The following is a 16,182-nucleotide window of genomic DNA, read 5'->3' as shown; positions in this document are numbered from 1 at the left end:
AAAAGACATGTTCAGTTATAGTAACCATCCCACAAGAAAAAAGGGTTGATATCATTATCTGTGGTTAAGCCTAATAATAGTATCATTCTGTAATGATGTAGAGAATTTAAGACACTTAAAAAGTGCATACCTTAATTCTCCTACATGAATAGCACAACACAATCAACAAAGACTTTTTTTGTTTTTTTTGGTCATATGTATGACATAATTTATTAAAGCAAGTAATAGAAGAAATTTTATGTTCGACTATCACTGCTAGAAATATATAACATATAATAATACATAACATTTTCAGTCAGTATATAAGTATACATGTAAACAATGTAATATGCATCAAAATGAATTGATAAATAAAACTGGTAAAATAATAGAAAAAATATCTACAAAATTAAAATGCCAGTACAAAATTACATTTAATTGTTACAGCTAAAAATATATTACACATATATTCAGCTAAACAATATCAAAGTCAATATTTAATATATAAACTTATGTAAGCAATTTAATATGTGTTTGATAAAAAAAGTGCATTATAACAAATATATGGTGAGTAAATAGCACATTATTGAATGGTAGTATTACTGATACAATAGTACATTTATATATTAAAGGTAGAATTATGTTACACTTTTAATGCTCAAGATAGGTCTTATGAAGTGAAAGTTAAATTAACAAATAGACTTAAATGTTAATATGTATTAAAACACTTCTAACATTTTAATTGCAAAATTTACAAATAAATGAATCTACAGAAATATTACTTGATAAACAGAACTCATGAAACCACCTATCACACACCATACAACCAATCCAGTTCATCAACTTCCCATCTATACAATTCTCTTTTGAAACCTCTTCCAGTCCACATTCAGCACATTCATCACCATTACGTTTGTTTTCTAAACATTCAACATGGTTATCAACAAAAACATTCACATCATTTGCACTGGAACATTTAACATTACCTACCACTTCTTTTTCAGTACTGCTAACAATTTTAAGTTTTTTACTAACCGAGCTGTAAGGGAAACCTAGTCTTTTTTTCTTTGTGAAGTGTTGTTTATTATTAGGTCTTCCTTTAGTTTTTACTTTTTTCAACATTACATTACTAAATGTATCAGTTGTAAAATTAGATGAGTCAACAATATCACTACCAGACAGATTGTTTTCACTATTATGAACCACAAAGGGTTGAGCACGATTAATTGGAACAAACTCTTCACCAACACACTCACCATTCAAACTAACATTTGTTTCAGCCAAGGCCTGAGAAGTTGAGGCAATTGGAAGAAACTCTGCATCAACACACCCACAATTCAAACTAATATTTGTTTCAGCCAAGGCCTGAGAAGTTGAGGCAATTAGAAGAAACTCTGCATCAACACACCCACCATTCAAACTAATATTTGTTTCAGCCAAGGCCTGAGAAGTTGAGGCAATTGGAAAAAACTCTGCATCAACACACCCACCATTCAAACTAATATTTGTTTCAGCTAAGGCCTGAGAAGTTGAGGCAATTGGAACAAACTCTGCATCAACACACCCACCATTCAAACTAATATTTGTTTCAGCTAAGGCCTCAGACACATTAGTAATAACAAATTCCTTATTGGCCCTGATATGATAAATAAATGTCTTTAACTGTTCAAGCTTTACTAAAAAATGTTGTTCCCCCATATTCTGATACAGACAGTTTAGTTCATTTGTCAGGTCCTTAACAATTTTAAATCGCCCTTCTGCTGTCTTTGCACTAATGGTTGGATAAATTACATTAGTTGAGATAGATGATATGTCCTCAAATTCTTCATCCCTAAATGATTTATTTTGGAAATGGCACCCATCAGGAAGAAAAACCATTTCTAAAGAAAGTTTATGTCTCAAAGAAAGAATATGTCTGCAAGGCAATAAAAATTTAGTGAAGAAAATACAATTGCAAGAATCCATGCTAACCACATATGAATTGGTATCATTAGAATTACAAGTATTAGAAATAGAAAAAAATGATGTGTCAGTATCATTTTGAACTATGTTGTAGTTACATCTTTTAAATAAAGAAATCTGATGGCCCACTAACTCTGCTCCAAATGGTGTTAATATATTCTTGTACAAAGTAAGCAAATGTGTGTCTGGTAGTGTAGAATAATGTTTAGTTATTTTGTGAATGTGGTGTTGTGCTGATTTTATTTTAGATAGATCTGAATCAAACAAAAGTAGCTTAGTTACACATACTGAGAGTGTTGTGTGGCTATCTAGGTGCTTTTTTATCCTTGAATGATAGGATTCTACATGATTTGTAGTTGTGATATGTAGAGATGCAACATCTGTATTTCTACATGCTGCCCACATGTCAGAAATTGACCACCAATTATTTTGAAAGTAGCTTTCAACACTGGGACATGCTGAAATGATGTCAACTTTTAACAACTCAAATGCTTCTTCACTCAATGTATAAGATTGTTCTTTAAATAGATCAAAAATTTTATTGGATAATTCCTTTGAGACATTTGTATTTAAATACTTTTTTACTGCTGTCATTGTGTGAAATGAACATAGGCGAATTAAAGATTGAGGAAAACATTGTTTGATAGCACCTATTTCACTAAAATCTTTATCTACAAAAAAAATTTGAGGCTCCACACACACATCATGTAATACACTCAAACATTCAGACAAAATTTCAACACTCTCATTCCTTACAAAAGCATGCAACACAGGTACACCATTACCATTGGCATCAATACACATAACATTCAACAATGGAAATAAATACTCATTGACTTTATAAGTGCAATCTATTATCAATATGGTTTTGTTGGCTTTAAGTGAACCTATCATTTCCTTGGTCATGTATGCCAAATACAAAAATTCATTTTCTGGTGTCACACCATACTTCACCATTCCACCACCAACCTTTATACTATTTAGTATTTTCTCTACTCCTTCACTGTCAGTGCAGGGGTCTTTCAGTTTTCTTCTGTAGTTTTCCACATCCTTTCCAAGAACACACTTGTTCTGTTTCTGCAAGATGATTTGTCGCAATTCTGACTGCGGTATTTTGGTGCCAACCATCAGATCCACGGTTTCATCAGGCTTTATTCTTCTATTTTCAGGATACACAAGTGCAGTCTGAAAATAATAAATTGTATATATATAGCTATTGGAAATTGATATTGACAGTTGAAAATTCATGAGAGATAATTGTTAGGAGTAAATATGCTTCTTAATAACTTACCAAATGATCTGTGGGGTGATTCTCATGTGACAATATTGCCTTTGTGATGACAAACTGGTAGCCAGTAACATCTGAATGCCTTATCACAGCACGTATCACTGCACCACAATCATGTTTCCATGACCTACAAAAAAAAATATAATAACAATATTATACATATTTTTTTTTTCATCACTCTACTTATTATTTTGATTTGAGAGATGGGAGAAAGGGGGGAGGGGTGTTTCAATAATACAATTGCACTGAATACTATTATAAAACTGGCTACTGTATCTTTAGTATCAACTATTGGCTAGTATTGCATTGTAAATAAAAGTAAATTACCCCTTTCAGACTTTGGGATCTAATAAGGCAGATGTTGTAAAGGGCATCTATTTCTATGGCCGATGGTTAACTAGGGTGGACAGCACTTCACTCAACACTTGGCCACTATACACCAACTACACATCTTCTGTAATACCACAATATTTTTTGCATTGTTAAGAAATATTGAAATAAATACCTTTGATTCGGCCGGATGCCTTTACTCGATGTTGGTTTTGTGGCTCTCCCTTGTTTGCACACTAATTTTAGCCACTCATACTGTATGGATTCTTTTGCTGGATGTCCATTGATAAGCTAAAAAAATAATAAAATTTAGCACTTATAAATTGTGTGTAGGGAAAATTCATTCTCTTTTTTTAAGTGTAATTAAATTTAACAGCTGTAAACGGAAAAAAATATATAACATTCTAAACTTAACTTCTTTGTGTATAAAGAAATTAATAAAAGTTTCTTTTTAATAAATGGAGAAAGTTTAAAATAAATCTCTCTATATTTATTTCCAACTAGGACTACGTTATTTTCATTCAAAATTACAAGCTACTTTACATGTAATTATTATTTATTATTTTATCTATATCTTATAATAATACTGACATTACTTTAAAAAAAGAAACAAAAACGTACTACACTAGTAACACTAACCAGCACAAAATAAAATAAATGAAAAGAAATAAAAAGCTAAGCTTAAATGAAATAAATAAGAATCTAACGATCTATTGTAGTAAATAATAGTAGTATTACAGTCTATATTATACTATATTGAATTGTAAAAGTAAAATCAACAACATACCTTTTTAGAACCACTAGTAACAAACAAAACATGCTGTTCCTCTTCATGCTTCTTGATAAATTCCTTGAATTCAGTAAAATTTGTGAATGATTTTCCTTCCATGTTTTTTTTTAAATAAATGATAGTGAAAGTGACCAGAGGATAATTGATTATTATATAAAATGCCATGGTCACGTTTACGCTGGCCTTTTATATAGCAACACTTCCGGTCAACAGGGGGGATTGGCAGGAAGTCTATACTGGGGATAGACCGGAAGTCAACTGACTGTAAATAGGGTTTGACCTTATTTGACCCATCCATCCGGTTGGGAATAGGGTTGAAGCCTATTCCCAACTGGTTGGGGATAGGCACTTCGTTATATTATAATATTACTAACAAAACATACTTTGATTTTGATACTAGATTAGTAATTAGTACTACATGATTAGTAGATAGATCTAGTCAATCTAGAATCTAGTCTAACTAGTTACTAGACTTACTACTTACTAACTTAGTCTCTTAGTCTGACTTATGATCATGATCATCATCTAACTAAGGCTTAAACTTTAGACTTACACTTACTGACTTAGGATTTAGAATCTAGACTCTAGAATACTCTGAATAGATCTAATTAGATCTAGATGTAATTGAACTAATTCTAATTAATCTAAATTATATTATAGATCTAGTCTAGATGTATAGACTCGTCAACTCTAGTGATAGGATAGACTACCTACCTTAGTTTGGAAGCCGCCATGTTTGTTGCCACTTTTCTAACCATTTAGACTAGATCTCGACGCTGGGTATTTATCCCAATGTTCTCAGTATTTTCACACAAAATAGCGACCCCGAAAGTAAAAGATCTAATCTAGTCTAGATCTAGATATAGCTCTATCAAGTCTATCTTGTGTGAGAGCAAGCTCTGTCCATCTGTCCAACAATGCTATCATTTTAATAGATACAAAAATAAGAAAGAAAAAGAAAACTAGCTTGCTTGGTTTTTATCTTCTGAAAAGGAACTTATGACAATTCATTCTGTCATGGGCGTAGCCGAGGAGGGTCGCCGTTCGAGGCTGTTGCTTATTTTATTATTTTATGGAGATTTTAATGTTAAAGTTCAACCATCACTTGCCCTAACATTGCCAAGGGGCTTGAAGATGAAAAGAAAACCTTCATTAAAAATCTAAAGCAAACTGCAGTCAACAAATTTCATGAGCATAAATTACACCTAGAAGTATTTTTGTAATGTAAATGTGTCTAATGAAAAATAGAACTTATAAAACATTTGTTTGTTCGTTTAATTATGTTAAGAAGTTTTACAAACATTGACACTGTCTATGAATCAAATGTAATGACACTATTCCTTTTTTTTTTAAAAAAAAAAGGTACGCTACTTGTATTGGAATGTTTTTGTGTTTTTTTTGGTACCTATATTATATACATTCAGATTGCTCAATTGTTTTGCCCCACACAGAATCCGTCCTATTGGGGGAGGGGGGCCCACCAAGATATTCTTGAACCCGGGCCCACGGGTACCTGCCTACATTGGTTTAGTTGTACTAACTGTTTGGAGCGACAAGCCAACAATCAACTAGGAGAGGAGGCGACGAAAAAATGTTTTATTTTCAGTGTAATTTATCTGAATAATATTAAATTACATGTAAAAAAAAATAAAATATCTTAAGTAGGAGACGTCGTTTTATCTTCGAAAAACAAGGTCACAAAGACAGTTTGTGTTTGACAGTTTGTGTGGAAACACAAACTCAAAATCAGCCCCCGAAGTTGTCCACCCAGGCAAGTAAAAAGGCAGGTATCAATATTTTCAGAAAGAACATCAGAATTAAATTCTATCAAAGACAAATGACATAGAAGAAAGGAGAAAGAAGGTTGACAGATTTTGTGTGGTGACCCAGCGAACCAGCAGACCAATGATATGTGAAAGTTAATGTGGAGTTAAATGCGAACCTGGCCTAACTGATGTCTTATAATGAATATCTAATTGATCTAATTGTTTTGTAAGGGTCAATCTCTTATTCAAATCCTAAAATTAAAAAAAAAAAAACCTTTCCGTAAAATAAAGTTCCTTTAGTTTGGTGTTTTATGGCTGTAGTATAGCGCTGCAGTTCACGCGATTAAATGAAAACCTACTTATTAATTGTTGTTTTAAATTATGTCCAACTTATATGCATACTAAATAATTTAAAAAAAAAGTAAACATTATTTTTGAGTAAATGTAGTAGCTAGTAGGACAGAACTTACATAACGTAGTTAGAACCTCTTTCAATGGCAGCAGGTTCGTCCATTGCTTTCTCTGTCTGCCTCTTCTTCTTTTTTCCTGGTACTGTTCCCTGGTGAAAGACCTTGTAATATGGCCATAGATTTATGGCTTGTGGTGGTGTTTTTTTTTACGATAGTTAGCAGGTCATCATGGGGTCCAATCGTTGCAATAACCCTGTGTCTAATCTCTTGGGTTATGATGCGGTCTTTAAATGTGCTACCTATATATAGGATCCTTCTGTAGCATCTCAATTCCATTACTAGCATCCTCCTCTCTAGCTCTGCAGTCAGTGTCCAAGGTTTCGTTCCCTCATCTGAGACAATAGCTCCGAGGTATTTGAAACTACTCAGCTTTTCACCTCCAATACTGATGCCCCTTTTAAAGCCCTGTTGGCTATTGGTCAAAATGTGTAGGGTTTTTTTCGGCATTTATTTGCATATCATATGCTACAGAAGTCTTGTATATGCGCTTCACCAAGTCAAGTCTTCTTTTGTCCCTGCTAGGCCATCAATGTCATCTGCGAAGCGCAAGTTAGTAATTCTTCTTCCTCCAATACTTACATTACCTTCATAGCCCTCGAGAGCATCTTCCATTATTCTTTCAATAAAGATATTGAATAGTGTTGGTGAAAGTAGGCAGCCTTGTCTTACTCCAACTGTGGTTATAAACCAGTCCTCAATGTTATTGTTGAAGTACACCGCACTGGTGGCCTCCTTGTTGAGTTTCTGGATAACTTTAATTATGTTTTTATTTATGTTGTACTTTTCCATTGTCGCCCAGATTGCCCCATGCCATACTCGATCGAAACCTTTCTTGAAGTCAATAATGACATGGAAAAGATTCTTTTGATGTTGGAGGTATTTTTCACAGAGTAATCTGAGGTTTAGGATTTGTTCTGTTGTGCTGTGACCTTGTCTAAAACCCGCTTGTTCTTCTGATATAATTTTGTCTGCTATCGGTTTTAGCCGATTTAATATATTTTTTAACAGTACTTTGCTGGGATGGCTTATGAGGCTGATAGTGCGGTAGTTTTGACTGAGTTGTAAATTGCCTTTCTTTGGAAGGGTGATGATGAGTGGTTGGGTCCAGGGTTTGGGCCATTCTCCTAACTGCAATATCTTGTTACCAATCATAAAAAGTGCGTTTTTATGGTTCCCCCCCCCCCCCCCCGCCTGTAGAAGTTCACCAGGAATGTTGTCAACCCCGGCCGATTTTCCCTTTCTCATGACTTTCACTGCTGATGCTACTTCCGAGCGAAGAATCGGATAGTCGTCTATGTTGGATACTGTCGGGACATTTAGTATCTCTATATCTCCTGAGATTTCAAAGTTATACAACTCTGAACAGTACTCAGTTCATCTTCTAATCACATCTTTTTTCTAGGTTAAGCATCTACTGTTTTTGTCTTATTTTGTGTTAGTTCTTCCATGCTTTGAGGTAGTGAGGTCCTTTACAGGTTGATACTCTTTTTTACTGTCATTCCTGTTTAGTCCCTGTTCAATTTCCTGACACTTATTCCTATCCGCTTTTTCTTCGCTTCTTTCATTTCCTTTTTAATCCGTTTGTTGACGCATTTTTATTCGTAGACATATTTTGGGTCGGACAACTTTTTCTCTTTAATTTCCCATCGCTTGTCACAGAGTTGGAGTATATTCTTTGCTAACCAGGTGTTGTTTTTTTTATGGCTGGCGGAGCTTCCCTAGTATTTTCAGGGCTGTGTCTGTGACTGTTGTGATTAGCATATTGACTTGTGTGTCATTGGAGTCCAAGATATTGAGGAATGCAAAGCGTCCTCCTACTTGTGCCTCGAATATGGCAGCTACTTGGGGGTCTTTCAGCTTATCCAGGTCAAATTTTATCCTGGTAGGTCTATATTTTATTACCTTTTTTATGTGTAATTTGAAGGTCATCAAAACAAGGTCATGGTCGCTTCCAATGTCAGCTTCAGGAAAACTTCTTGTTTTGGTCGTATGGATGCTTGCCTTAAAACTCTGCTGCACCATGATCGAGTGATCTGGTTGTGGTGTTCTCCATAGGGACTGTGCCATACTTGATTCTTTTTGGCATCCTAATGTGTTAGCCAGTAAGAGATTGTTGTATTTCGTAAATTCTAATAGTCGTTGACCTCGTTCATTAGTTTAGAGCTTACTGCTATTCCACATGTGCCTTTCCAGGTTTGGTAGGAGTCGCTTCCTACTTTGGTATTCCAGTCTCCTTATACAACAAGGATATTCTTTTTCGGGACTTATTGACCTTTTCCTGTAATTTATAACTCTTCTACTGCCTCATCGTCATATGTTGATGTAGGAGCGTAGGCTTGAATGATGGGGATGTTGAAGGGTGATGCATATGAACTGGCTGCCTGGTCGTGCGGTTTGCGCGCTGGACAGTCGTTTGGATTTATCGATGGTCCCGGGTTCAAACCCTGCCCGCTCCCATCCCCCGCCGTCCTGCGGGAGGTTTGGACTAGGAAGTACACTATCTTCAACTCTGAAGAAACATCCGAAACATGTAAAACATTTTACAAAACGTATGGGGATGAGTCGACTGGATATAGGGTAACACTTCATAAAACAGTTGATACAGTTCCTGTGTTCAAGAAACCCCACTCCTTGTTCGTGAACATCTTGTAGTCCAGTGTAGTACAGTTTATGGCCATCTTCTGTTGTTGTTTTGCCTATGTTTTTCCAGCGCATTTCAGAGTCCTATGATGTGTGAGGTCTTCAACTTTTCATTCGTCTCTTAGTGATCTCACATTCCATGTTCCTATGGTGATTTGTTTTATTTTGTATGGACCAGTAATATACTTTTCACCTATTCCCTGGTCTGTGACGGTAGGCGCGGCTCTTGGTAACCCGGGTGACGGCCGAGCCGGTATGGGTTTATTTATGGTCATGATCTCATTTGGTGTAATTATTTTAAGACAGACTTTATCTTATATAATACAGACTTTACTTCAAAAAAAGAAGATGATTACGTCCTACGCGTCATGCATTTAGTAATGCATATTAACCAATGACTTAAATTCTGCCAAGTCACTGGTTTTCCTGGCTAGCTCAGGCAACCCATTCCATGCTCTAATAGCACTAGGGAAAAAGGAGTATTTGTACAAATTTGTCCTAGCATATGGGACGTGGAGTGTACCTTAACTCTTTCTCTCCGTAATTATTTACCACATTCTAGTGGAATCAACGCTGGTATCGTCAGTTATGAGAGAAAGAGATAATCTTTGTGTCTTTCAGAGTATTTTATTAAATTTTGTTTTTGTATTTGAAGATTATGGTTCAGTGTTTTATGTATAATTGCTACTTTACTTTTGAGTCTTCTGTCCTGAAGGCTTTCTAAATTTAGGGATTTTGCTAAAGGTGTTACTCTAGTTGAATGTGAATATTCGTTTGCTTTGAAAAAGTTAGAATTCAGTATAAGAGTCACAATTAAGATGAGTTCTAAACTCAAACAATATTTTTCTAGTCGCCTTTTTCCCACCTTTACTCAATCTGATATTTTTCTAGTTAAATCATGGTTAAATAAATTTGGGACTATAACTCACAATTTATACATTATAGTTTATTGAATATTATTTATCGAACCATTTTTTTTTTCGGCAGCGATCCTCAAAGCCTTAATTTCAAGGAGCAAATCGGTTTTATTTGCAATGCATTAAGGGCCTATAAATTCATATTAGAATATTTTTCAAGAACAACATTAATCAAAAGGTCCTTTTTTAATAGGATGAATAATGAGCTTTAGGTCAGGAGAATACGTTTCTTTAGTGAAGAATGCAAGAAAATGCTTTTGGCGTCGGGGCTTCGTCCCAAAGCTCACTGATGAATAGTGAGATGTAGATGTCAGGAGAATGCGTTTCTGCAGTTACGAATGCAAGAAAACGCTTTTTGGCGTCGGGGCGAACCACTGGTGAATAATGAGCTGTAGATGTCAGGAGAATGCGTTTCTGCAGTGAAGAATGCAAGAAAATTCTATTGGCGTCGGGGCGAACCTCATTAATGGATAAATGGATAATGAGTTGTAGATGTCAGGAGAATGCATTTCTGAGGTGAAGAATGCAAGAAAACGCTTTTGTTGTCGGGGTAAACCCCACTAATGGATAATGAGTTGTAGATGTCAGGAGAATGCATTTCTGAGGTGAAGAATGCAAGAAAAAGCTTTTGGCGTCGGGGCTTCGCTCCGAACCCCACTGATGAATAATGAGTTGTAGATGTCAGGAGAATCTGTTGTGAAAAATGCAAGAAAATGCTTTAGGCGTAATGGATAATGAGCTGTAGATGTCAGGAGAATGCGTTTCTCCAGTGAAAAATGCAAGAAAACGCTATTGGCGTCGGGGCGAACCCCATTAATGGATAAATGGATAATGAGTTGTAGATGTCAGGAGAATGCATTTCTGAGGTGAAGAATGCAAGAAAACGCTTTTGGCATCGGGGTAAACCCCACTAATGGATAATGAGTTGTAGATGTCAGGAGAATGCGTTTCTCCAGTGAAAAATGCAAGAAAACGCTATTGGCGTCGGGGCGAACCCCATTAATGGATAAATGGATAATGAGTTGTAGATGTCAGGAGAATGCATTTCTGAGGTGAAGAATGCAAGAAAACGCTTTTGGCGTCGGGGTAAACCCCACTAATGGATAATGAGTTGTAGATGTCAGGAGAATGCATTTCTGAGGTGAAAAATGCAAGAAAACGCTTTTGGCGTCGGGGCTTCGCTCCGAACCCCACTGATGAATAATGAGGTGTTGATGTCAGGAGAATCTGTTGTGAAAAATGCAAGAAAATGCTTTAGGCGTAATGGTTAATGAGCTGTAGATGTCAGGAGAATGCGTTTCTCCAGTGGAAAATGCAAGAAAACGCTATTGGCGTCGGGGCGAACCCCATTAATGGATAAATGGATAATGAGTTGTAGATGTCAGGAGAATGCATTTCTGAGGTGAAGAATGCAAGAAAACGCTTTTGGCGTCGGGGCTTCGCTCCGAACCCCACTGATGAATAATGAGTTGTAGATGTCAGGAGAATCTGTTGTGAAAAATGCAAGAAAATGCTTTAGGCGTAATGGATAATGAGCTGTAGATGTCAGGAGAATGCGTTTCTCCAGTGAAAAATGCAAGAAAACGCTATTGGCGTCGGGGCTTCGCTCCGAACCCCACTGATGAATAATGAGGTGTTGATGTCAGGAGAATCTGTTGTGAAAAATGCAAGAAAATGCTTTAGGCGTAATGGATAATGAGCTGTAGATGTCAGGAGAATGCGTTTCTCCAGTGGAAAATGCAAGAAAACGCTATTGGCGTCGGGGCGAACCCCATTAATGGATAAATGGATAATGAGTTGTAGATGTCAGGAGAATGCATTTCTGAGGTGAAGAATGCAAGAAAACGCTTTTGGCATCGGGGTAAACCCCACTAATGGATAATGAGTTGTAGATGTCAGGAGAATGCGTTTCTCCAGTGAAAAATGCAAGAAAACGCTTTTGGCGTCGGGGCGAACCCCATTAATGGATAAATGGATAATGAGTTGTAGATGTCAGGAGAATGCATTTCTGAGGTGAAGAATGCAAGAAAACGCTTTTGGCGTCTGGGCTTCGCTCCGAACCCCACTGATGAATAATGAGGTGTTGATGTCAGGAGAATCTGTTGTGAAAAATGCAAGAAAATGCTTTAGGCGTAATGGATAATGAGCTGTAGATGTCAGGAGAATGCGTTTCTCCAGTGAAAAATGCAAGAAAACGCTATTGGCGTCGGGGCGAACCCCATTAATGGATAAATGGATAATGAGTTGCAGATGTCAGGAGAATGCATTTCTGAGGTGAAGAATGCAAGAAAACGCTTTTGGCGTCGGGGCTTCGCTCCGAACCCCACTGATGAATAATGAGTTGTAGATGTCAGGCGAATCTGTTGTGAAAAATGCAAGAAAATGCTTTAGGCGTAATGGATAATGAGCTGTAGATGTCAGGAGAATGCGTTTCTCCAGTGAAAAATGCAAGAAAACGCTATTGGCGTCGGGGCGAACCCCATTAATGGATAAATGGATAATGAGTTGTAGATGTCAGGAGAATGCATTTCTGAGGTGAAGAATGCAAGAAAACGCTTTTGGCGTCGGGGCTTCGCTCCGAACCCCACTGATGAATAATGAGTTGTAGATGTCAGGCGAATCTGTTGTGAAAAATGCAAGAAAATGCTTTAGGCGTAATGGATAATGAGCTGTAGATGTCAGGAGAATGCGTTTCTCCAGTGGAAAATGCAAGAAAACGCTTTTGGCGTCGGGGCGAACCCCATTAATGGATAAATGGATAATGAGTTGTAGATGTCAGGAGAATGCATTTCTGAGGTGAAGAATGCAAGAAAACGCTTTTGGCGTCTGGGCTTCGCTCCGAACCCCACTGATGAATAATGAGTTGTAGATGTCAGGAGAATCTGTTGTGAAAAATGCAAGAAAATGCTTTAGGCGTAATGGATAATGAGCTGTAGATGTCAGGAGAATGCGTTTCTCCAGTGAAAAATGCAAGAAAACGCTATTGGCGTCGGGGCGAACCCCATTAATGGATAAATGGATAATGAGTTGTAGATTTCAGGAGAATGCATTTCTGAGGTGAAGAATGCAAGAAAACGCTTTTGGCGTCGGGGCTTCGCTCCGAACCCCACTGATGAATAATGAGTTGTAGATGTCAGGAGAATCTGTTGTGAAAAATGCAAGAAAATGCTTTAGGCGTAATGGATAATGAGCTGTAGATGTCAGGAGAATGCGTTTCTCCAGTGAAAAATGCAAGAAAACGCTATTGGCGTCGGGGCGAACCCCATTAATGGATAAATGGATAATGAGTTGTAGATGTCAGGAGAATGCATTTCTGAGGTGAAGAATGCAAAAAAAAACGCTTTTGGCGTCGGGGTAAACTCCACTAATGGATAATGAGCTGTAGATGTCAAGAGAATGCGTTTCTCCAGTGAAAAATGCAAGAAAACGCTTTTGGCGTCGGGGCCCCACTGGTGAAGCTTACAGCGCTCCCCCAGATCCCCAAGCTTGCAAGAGAAAGGCCTTAACATGACTGTTTTTTGTTTTTTTCGCCGAAGGTTGAGAAATTCTGCTTTTTAAAAATTCTTATATATAGATCTATATAAGACGCACGTTAATGCATAGGGCTATGGTTTACTGAGCGATAGGGTTTTGGGTTTGGAAAAAAATCGCCCCCCCCCTCCAAAGTTCTGGATTCGCTAGTGTGTGGAGTGAGCATGTATTTTTAAGACGCCAATGAAGTCGGTTATTAATATTTTTTTCTGCCATTTTGCCAATGTTAGATGTTAGAGATATTGACCTATAACATTTGGATTCTCTGGTGGTATATTTTTCTTTAAAATTGCTATGATGTTTGTAGCTCTCCATTAATATTCCTATGTCTCCAGTTCTTCATGTATGGTTGATAAATTAGTATGCAGTTTTGGGCCTGTGATCCCAAGTTTCAGGTCCCAGGTTCATTTCATTTATTTTATCGGGTCCAGGAAATTTTCTAGACTTCTTGATTTTTTAGGGCAGTATTGAACTCATATAAAGTGAAGGGGTGTAAAAGATCTGACAGTTGGAGCTTTTTCTTTTCTTTAGTTTAAAATATTGCTAAAGGCCTGAAAAAGTTGTGTCGAGATTGGTGCCAACTAAAAAACATAAAAAAAAAAAAAACGGGGTTGCCATTTAGCCAAACACGGCTAAAATTTACTTATTTGCGCATGCTCATAGAATTATAATTTTTAAATAGGTCGATACAAGCGTCTGTGGTGTCCTAGAAATGATGTTTTTGTAATTTATCCTAAATTACGGTAAGTAATGAAATCCCTTGGAAATCTGTTTTGTCAAAATGGCTTCCCATTCAATAAATCAACATAGATCTAATTTAGTATTAATAATGACTTTTCGACTAATTTGGTAATCATTGTATTAGTCGTCGTAGAAATGTAGCCTAGTAGATTCAAATGTTACTCACAAGTAGAAGTACTGCACTAAGCTCAGGCCCCTTGACACACAGGCCCTGGCTCTGCAAACTTTTCCAACTCGGCCATAAGTCATAAGACTATGATAAGGCATAAAATTGATAAAAATTAAAAATGCAGAAGTTGATAGCTATATCTAACTGGTATAATACTAATAGTTACATAGTACTAATCTAGATTTAACACAAATATAGTCTAGATAGTAGATCTAGACTCTAGAGTAAAGGATGGTTGTCGGACACGCTAAGCCATTCTCCGGCCATTTTTAAGTTTCAAAATTCATAACTCCGTAATGGTCTAACCTATGAATAAACTGATGGTGTCAATGAATTCGTCATCCTTTTGTCTATAAAAATAGCTATTTTGTAATGTATCACTACGCATAGTTTAAATTAGATCTGATGTGAAGAGGGGTAGGTTGGGTTTTCTGATGCGTAAAAGTTTTCGTCATGATTTTTGTCTCTGTAAAAGTTGTTGGCCGGTTTGGAGATTTATCGGACACTTCAAAGGAAATAGATGTCTTCTATATATTAAACATGTTATTATTAAGACATTTCATCCTTAATTTTATTATTCTGTACATTAGCGCAACGACACAAGCCATATTATCACTTTTCCCACGCTCCACGCTTTCATTCTCGGCTGTAACTGACGTCACACCACGGCCACTACTTTGGGCCTAGCTTAGCTGGTCGCGCTAGGGGAAAAAATCGCCACTGTTGGGGGGGAGAAGAGGAGGAGTATTCTCTCTAGTCTACTTACGGGGCACTTTTTTTTCCCCGTAGCACAGCTCCACTAGCGCAGTGCGTGCCTCTCACCTTAGCCTTTATGGTACCAGTCAGATAATTGCTAGTCTCCTGCTCTCTCTCTCTACTCTAGTACCTGCTTTTTTTTTTTTTTTTTTTAGAGCGTGTAATGGTATGCTTAAGAGACGTGGAAAAAAGGGGGGGGGGAGAGAGACTTCATGTAGTATACTCTCTTTTGATTTTGACAATCTCTTACAATGTTGATGTTTCACACAATGGCCATTTAGCGCACCTGGTCGATCAATAATTGTAGGCTCGAGGTCTACAATGATATTGCTATTGTGACTTTTTTTTTTTCAGCTGCCCATTGATGCCAATTTATTATTGTACACATCTGTGCACCTAAGTGCTATAACATTTGTACATATTTGTTGCATATTAAATGGTTTAAAATAAATGGTTATACGTTTTGCATACACCACATTAACTTTTTTTTTATAAAAAAAATATGTTACAAATTTTTTTTTTGTGAAACATGTAACAAACACACACAAGAACACATACATAACTTGAATATACATTTTCTACTATATTATTTTAACAAACAACAAAATTATTCTTGTAAATGTTTTAAAAAAAAACAATAACAATTTGTTTATTTCCCCATAAGTACTGTGTCAAGTTATTTCCCTTTGATGACTAGCGTCATATGACGATATGTTTTCTTATTCAGAAAGGTAAAACTTGTTGGCCACCCCCTATTTACATGTTAAGTGGAAAAGGAGAGTCTGGGTTGTACAATTTATCTATTTCTAGTGCCTATTTAGAAGCATTATATCTGGGTTTTAA

General features: G+C 36.6%; 3 protein-coding genes across 30 annotated transcripts in view; 1 reads left to right on the top strand and 2 right to left on the bottom strand.

Annotated features, from left to right (window-relative positions):
• LOC106052353 (RNA-binding protein 33-like) overlaps nt 1-5,211 on the bottom strand; it is a 65,624-nt gene extending 60,413 nt beyond the window's left edge. For both annotated transcript variants that reach the window (XM_056039269.1, XM_056039276.1), the window contains exon 1: nt 5,064-5,211. In XM_056039269.1, the coding sequence (XP_055895244.1) occupies nt 5,064-5,107 (44 nt within the window). In that variant the 5' untranslated portion in view covers nt 5,108-5,211. The remainder of the gene's footprint in view (nt 1-5,063) is intronic.
• LOC129927814 (uncharacterized) lies at nt 204-4,698 on the bottom strand. Its single transcript, XM_056039301.1, has 4 exons — nt 4,347-4,698; nt 3,735-3,850; nt 3,233-3,356; nt 204-3,126 (listed from the first exon to the last, which is right to left on the bottom strand). Exons 1-4 carry the CDS (start codon nt 4,512-4,514, stop codon nt 718-720), a joined length of 2,817 nt encoding a protein of 938 aa, XP_055895276.1. The 5' UTR covers nt 4,515-4,698; the 3' UTR covers nt 204-717.
• A 9,052-nt stretch (nt 5,212-14,263) lies between the features above and the next one.
• The window catches only part of LOC106064207 (uncharacterized), a 68,686-nt gene continuing 66,767 nt past the window's right edge, over nt 14,264-16,182 (top strand). For all 27 annotated transcript variants that reach the window (XM_056039438.1, XM_056039379.1, XM_056039397.1 and 24 more), the window contains exon 1: nt 14,264-14,416. The gene's annotated coding sequence lies outside the window, so the exon portion shown is untranslated. The remainder of the gene's footprint in view (nt 14,417-16,182) is intronic.

The sequence above is a fragment of the Biomphalaria glabrata genome, chromosome 1, assembly GCF_947242115.1.
Source record: "Biomphalaria glabrata chromosome 1, xgBioGlab47.1, whole genome shotgun sequence".
Classification (NCBI taxonomy): Eukaryota; Metazoa; Mollusca; class Gastropoda; family Planorbidae; genus Biomphalaria; species Biomphalaria glabrata.
The sequence above is the reverse complement of the archived record's forward strand: the minus strand, read 5'-3'. Positions and strand labels throughout refer to the sequence as shown.

Coding starts and splice junctions, on each gene's coding strand:
- LOC129927814 (XM_056039301.1), bottom strand. CDS start 4,514: ATGGCATTTTATATAATAATCAATTATCCTCTGGTCACTTTCACTATC. Junction 3,357..3,734: donor GGCATCCGGCCGAATCAAAG/GTATTTATTTCA, acceptor TTTTTTTTGTAG/GTCATGGAAACATGATTGTG. Junction 3,127..3,232: donor ATCACCCCACAGATCATTTG/GTAAGTTATTAA, acceptor TATTATTTTCAG/ACTGCACTTGTGTATCCTGA.